The sequence below is a fragment of the Merops nubicus genome, unplaced genomic scaffold (genome assembly GCF_000691845.1).
Source record: "Merops nubicus isolate BGI_N331 unplaced genomic scaffold, ASM69184v1 scaffold4256, whole genome shotgun sequence".
NCBI lineage: Eukaryota > Metazoa > Chordata > Aves > Coraciiformes > Meropidae > Merops > Merops nubicus.
In genome coordinates, this window is record NW_008615469.1 from 1 (window position 1) to 6684 (window position 6684).

General features: G+C 40.4%; 1 protein-coding gene across 1 annotated transcript in view; it reads left to right on the forward strand.

The window, feature by feature from the left end:
* The first annotated feature begins 382 nt into the window (after nucleotides 1–382).
* ST6GALNAC5 (ST6 (alpha-N-acetyl-neuraminyl-2,3-beta-galactosyl-1,3)-N-acetylgalactosaminide alpha-2,6-sialyltransferase 5) overlaps nucleotides 383–6684 on the forward strand; it is a 13941-nt gene continuing 7639 nt past the window's right edge. Inside the window, exons 1-2 of the mRNA XM_008942520.1 lie at nucleotides 383–831; nucleotides 5862–5969. Coding sequence (XP_008940768.1) covers nucleotides 383–831; nucleotides 5862–5969 — 557 coding nt within the window. The remainder of the gene's footprint in view (nucleotides 832–5861; nucleotides 5970–6684) is intronic.

The following is a 6684-nucleotide window of genomic DNA, read 5'->3' on the forward strand; positions in this document are numbered from 1 at the left end:
CCAATCCTCATCTACCGTGGCTGACTCTTCCTTATGAGGACTTACTTACGATTATTTCCTGAAAAAAATGGAAGAGTATTCCAATTATAGCTCATTTATGGCAAGTGGAAGAAGTACATTCCTAAGCATGGAAGCTGTTGTGATTACTATATATGAAGCAGCAGTGAAAAGGTGTTTAAACAGTGGCGTTAACTCAACAGAGGAACTCTTAAGGGCTATGAACCTCTACCACATCTTCTGCATCTACCAAATGGACTGGTAATGTGTCCCCAGTTATTTGGGAAGACTACTGGGAGAGATTTAGGTAAAGCCCTCTGGGATTTTTTTCTGTAAAATATGCCATGTGCATGTAAACTGTAGTTACCATGTAGTGAAGGGGGAGATGTCTACAGCTAATTTTGAAGTATGTATGTCTTTGCAGCCTTTAAAAATGCACTGCAAGAGTTGTGCGCTGGTGACCAGCTCTGGACACCTTCTGGGAAGTAAACAAGGTGACAGAATCGACGAGACAGAGTGCGTAATACGAATGAACGATGCGCCCACTCGAGGTTATGGAAAAGATGTTGGAAACAAAACGAGCCTTCGCGTCATTGCACACTCCAGTATTCAGAGGATTTTGCGAAATCGCAACGAGCTCTTAAATATGAGCCACGGTGCCGTGTTTATCTTCTGGGGTCCTAGCAGCTACATGAGGAGAGATGGAAAAGGCTTGGTGTATAATAACCTCCAGCTGATGAATCAGATACTGCCTCAATTAAAAGCATATATGATTTCTCGCCACAAGATGCTCCAATTTGATGACCTTTTTAAACGGGAAACTGGGAAAGACAGGTGAGAACTTACACGGATACATTTGGGGGATGTCATACAGCAGTAAAATAATGCGGCTTCTATATGCCAATTTCAGATCTGCTCAGAGGGATTTAATGGGTGTCACCACACCCATTAAATCCTCTGACTCATGAGTTGTAATATGGTATGACACGCCAAATAACATCACTGGTAACATGAGTAAAAAATATACATAAAAATAATTTCTGTGGTAACATGAGTAAAAAATATGCATAAAAATAATTTCTGTGGAGTATTGCCTCATCAACTTATAACACCAGAATCTGGATGTACTGTTTACACAGCCAAGGAGGCAGCAGCTGTTTAAATCCTGCTTTGGTGTAATATACCTGGAAGGTTTTTTTACTGATTCTGAAAAATCAGAATGGATAGGTTATGTTTTCTTATAGAGGAAATGCCACCGTTCAGTAAATTATAATAGCTGTTTATTGAATTTAAGCATTCTTGGCACATTGCAACTGTAAAGCTTCTTGTAAAACAAATAAACATTAGTCATATATTAGGTGCTTCACAACAGTTCATCTTATATTTCCAGATGGGGAAAGGAAAGTCATTATGATAGTTACATCTTTATGAGACTGTTTATGACTTGTAGCCTAATCTTCAAATAAAATCTTTAGTAAGTGACACACTGCAGGACTTGAGCATTTTCACCTATCACATTTGGAAATGGGCATTTAAACCAAAGACTTCATATAAAAAAAATAAATAAAATTATTTTTAACAAGCTCGAATTTTTTACTTATTAAATACGTTGCTGTAAAAATGGAACAGGATCCCCACTTAGGTACTAATGAAGAGGTAGTTCTATTGTGCAGTAACTCAGGGTGAGATTTTCTAGCTTCACAAATACCGTACCTACACACCAAAGCTTGGAGCTGAGCCTTGATCCTCTTGTGGATGGGGAGGAGTCAAAAGCACGGCCTTAGTTTTCTGGGCTGCACAACAAAGGCAGACCCAGTGTTAGAGGAAACTTGTATCCTCTTAGCTGATGGTGACTGTATCTTTGATGCCTTTGTCACAGCACACATGGTTTGCTTGCAGAGCTCTCTTCGGTTACAGTGGATCAAACCGTGCATATAAGTTCTTGATTGACTCACGCTACCACTAGAACACAGAGTAACTTGCTGAGTTTCTTACCATTAAAGGTCATTTTGTCTTCATCCTCAAATTGGTGCTTGTGAGTCCCTGCCACAGACTCTGCCTCTCCTAGAATGAGAAGGAAGGATAACAAGGGGAGATACCTTGCTAGTTCTGATGCGTTAGTCTTCTCCAGGTTTGTTGACCCAGAGTAGAGCAAAGTGAAAAAGAGAATTTGAACCCTTCAAGAAAAGTACAAAGGATTCTCTGTATGCCCAGTATTTACAAAGGAAAGCTGTAGTTGCACTATAACATCAGCCCTAAGGGTCAGACCCTGTACACAAGGAACACACCCTGCCACCTCCTAGCCTGGATTACTCTTTCAGTGTAAGACCACATGCAATCCCCACTTTTGAGGAACAGTTTACCTGCTCTGCCATGGGGAGCCAGGTTCCCATTCCTTTCCTCATGCTTGCTGTGCAAGTTCAGGCAAGCTTCTCTTTCTGGTTCTGCATCACCCATCTGGAGAAGAGGCCTATAGCTGTGCATGTGATGAAAGCACTTATTTTTCTGCACAGGCACCGGGCTCAGGCTTGACTCCTGAAACACTCTCAAGGCATATGAGACAAATGACATTTTAAGTTTATAGTGGACTCAGTCATGGGCACCCTGAACTCCTGGTGTGAATCAAGGGCACTTGGATGCCAGCAAAATTCAGCCTCGTGAACAGGTCCTGTTGCTTTTAAGAAATCACAGGCTCTGCTGTGTATGAACTGCTCTCTTAGAGGGCACATACGGCATACTTGAAGGACTAAGAAGATTAAAACGGGAGATGAAAATAAATGAATAGGCAGCACAGAAAAAGAGAGGGAAGATGAAAAGAAACATGGGTAAGAAGGAATTTGTAAGGAAAGAAAATTCCTCTAGCTGTGGGGGCAGGAGCAGAACGTTGTGCAGCCCAGAATGTTGCTGTTCCCTGGGAGATGTCTGCTGAGCTTTTGATATTAGTGCCTGCAAAAAAAAACAAAGGAGGGGGAGAGAAGCCTGATTGCAAGGTTACAATAATCAAACCATTCATTTCTGTCTTGAAAATGATGAGGAAAAAATCTAATTGGATGTGTTGTGCTTTTTGGAAAAAAAGGCTGATTTTGAAGTTAAGGGAAACCTTCAGAAAACATTGCCAGTTAAATATTATGGTGAATCACAAAGGCTGCAAAGCAATGTACTTGGCATTATAAAGTAACTGTACTTGAAAATAACTTTATAATTGAATAAGGGTACATTAAGAAAATATGATTCAGAACCAATATTATAGTAATTAGATAAAGGAAGCATAAATGAAATAACTGCAGGAAGAGTATTTCCACAGAGATTATAAATGAGATTTTGGTGGAGCAGAAAGGCCTTTAATTGTAATTTAGTGTGCACTACAGAATTATCAGCACAGTGTATTAGTTCATCGTATAAAAGAATATCTGATAATTTCCCCTAATAACCACATGACAGTTCTTCATATTCTTTCATTACAGTTGCTTAGGTATAAAAACAGTATTCTTTTGTTGGACTCTTGTTCAGATCTTTTAAGAAAAGGCAAGACACTGTAACCCTGTTTCTGTAGTGCTATCCTACAGACATAGTATTTAAAGAGGCCAAAGTGGTACTTGAAATAAATCTTTATTTCATTATGTAGCTTTTAATCTAATTTATTTAAATTGAGTTATTCTCCTATTTATTGAAAACACTAAATTACAGCATAAGTGTGTGTAAGCAAAGAGAACTAACCCAGCAGACAGCCCAGCTGAGTTGCCTGACCTGTGCAAAGCCCAGCCACTTTGGCCATGGTCTAGATAAAGTTGCTCCTTTGGTTTTGGAATGTAAGGTCATCACCAAACCAGTGGCCTTGTGCAAGCTTCAAAGTACTCTTAGCCTGAACATGTTCCTGAATTATCTAGAGATTCATAGGCTCAGAAACTCAGAAGTCGTAGGAAAGCAAATTTTATAGGTCTCTCCCTACCTTTTCTTTTCCTAATAATTCTGAGCCAAAAATTATGATTTACTGGTTTGTATTGTTGCAGTGCCTGAAGGCTTCTATTGAGCTTATGACGTAGCCATGACATTGTGACAAATTGCACACACACACGCCCCCAAGCTCAAGTACAAATTCAAATAATAAGTAAGGCCTCATAATTGGAACTAATGAGATGCCTAAATCATGCTATTCTGCAAATGCTAGCTTAGCCTGAAAGTCTGTATGTCAGGAGCAGTGAAAACATACATTTCAGGAGTTCATACATTACAGGGTGACCTACAAAGGACAGGACAAATTACCTCGTCTTCACAACATCCTTCAAGCATTTTTGATTCAAGAATTACCTGATGTTTAGAAGTTCCTTTTAAAGGAACTCATACCACCACTTCTTTCCTTTTCCTGTTTTTTTTTTTTTTATTTTCCCCCTTCTTCTTTGCAATAGTCTAATTCACTGAGAAAACAGGAATTTGGTACGAGGCATTCCTCAGTCTGACAGTGCTCAAAACATCTCCTTCCTACTGTCCTGTAGATGACTTACTTGGAACCAGCTTGGTCACCATTAGCTTGGTAAGCTGCTGAATTACTTACTAGTGACTGCTGGCACTTGTGGCTTCAGGTCCCTGCTTGCAGGACTGTTGTGCGTTCTGCTATCACTGGGTGAACTGTAAAAGATGGCCTTGGAACTGGGGCCAGGACCTGGGATTCTCAGGTGACTGCTGTGATGACAGCCTCGTGTTCTGTGCTGTTTTTTTGGAGTGGGTCACAAAATTTCTCAGGTGTCAGGCAGATATAGGTGTAGCAGAATAGGGTTAATGTAGGTTCCCTATTAGTACAGTCTGGCACAGCACAGAAGCCATCCAGGAGCCTGCAGTTGCTTTCTTGGTGCCTCAGCTTTAGTAAGAGATGAAAAGAGAGCCAGCCACTGTGACAGGCTGTCATCAAGAATCTGAGGCCTTTTTGGATTGCAGCTCGAACTTCATCCTGTGGGACTTCTCTAGCCGAGTGAAGAGCCATTAGGGAGACCTGCTGTCTCCTTCTTCACAGTATTTGAAGGGAGACCTTTGAGTGAACTTGTTTTCTCTGGAGCAAATACCCAACATTATGTGCCTCCATTTCTAGGAGAGGTGCCTGATTCAGTCCTATAGGATTGCCCCTAAACTTGCCTTCATGACACCTCTAAGGTGTGTTGCTCACTGGCATTCCATTGACGCTCCTGTTCCAAGACTGCCAGGTGTCCCCAGCATAGAGACAGTGCAGGAACTTAACACAGGACTGGGACTTTACAGCTTGTAAACCTCTTATATCTGTGAGCAGTTACACGGAGGTATCTTCTATTTTGCATAAATAATGATGGGATGAGTTGTGCTTCTTTTAAAGATTTCTCCCAGCCTTCAGAGCAGGACAGGAAACCAAGTCACAGACAGGTTGAGAGGAAGAATGGTTAAACCAGGGACTTGAGGCCAGATCTCACTCCAGCAGATGGGCTCTTCTGTATGCTGTGGGAGGCAGCAGCTTAAGGAGCCCTCCTCATCCCCCGCGATGCATCTTCCTGAGCACTTAGTGTGTAAGCTCCATTAAGTGATTATAGATGTGTATAGATTACTAGCAGAAGAATATAAATATAGGACATGAAGTTTCAGTCACTTAAAGTAAACTTATCAAAAGGTCAGCTAAATATTAACATTGCTGTGCCCAAAATTAATTACAGCAAGGGCAATTTCTGCATAGATGAGTCCACTGACAGAAAACGCTCATAAAATCATTAAAAGATGAATGAGCAAAGTAGTCTTGGTTGCCCAATTTTTATAACCTTTCACAAGAATGAAAAAAATGCCCAGAAATTGCTTCAGATATCTCAAGAATTGTCAGCCTAGAAACTTAATTATGTTTTTGCTTTCAGGAAGATATCCAACACTTGGCTTAGCACTGGCTGGTTCACAATGACTATCGCATTAGAGCTCTGTGACAGGATAAATGTTTATGGCATGGTGCCACCGGATTTCTGCAGGTAGGATTTATTTTGGAACCATTATTTGCCAACCAGGTTGAACGTTACAGATAAATATCTGGATTTTTTTTTTTTTTTCCGTCTGCAACATGTCTTCAGTCCTCTTAAAGCAATTAATTAACATGTCCCAAGATCTGATTCTGAAAACAACAAACAGCATTTAATTATGTTCTATAAAATATTTAAAAATTTTGTTTGTAGTGTGGGAGAATTAATCCATCTTGTTGGTTTCTTTTAGTCTCTGAATATTTATCAGCTAAAAGTAATGCAATAATTAGCATGAAATTAATCTGAAAAGAGGAGTATTGGAAAACATTACTTTTAATTTGTTTTTAAACTTTCCCCTGAGTTAATACAGGAATGGAGTTCTCACAGTGACTAGTTTTGAAATTGAACTTTCTCTAGGCAACTCAAATTAAGATTGTTGTATCTCTGTCACATGAATCCTAATCTTCCTGTAAACCAGAGTCCTAAATAAACCCCACCAACCCCCACCCCCGAATTTGGACCTGTAGAATAGACAGTCATGCAGGGGGTGGGCCACAACTGGTAGAAGCAGCACACAGATTGTGTCAGTGGAAGCTACGTGACCCCTCCATGATGTTTTATGAAGTGACAGCTTGTGTACATGTTATGGCTATGTTGTGCCTCCAGCCATACTCAGGGCTCAGATCCTGGTTAAGGTTTCCCACTATGGATCACTCATACAGGGAAA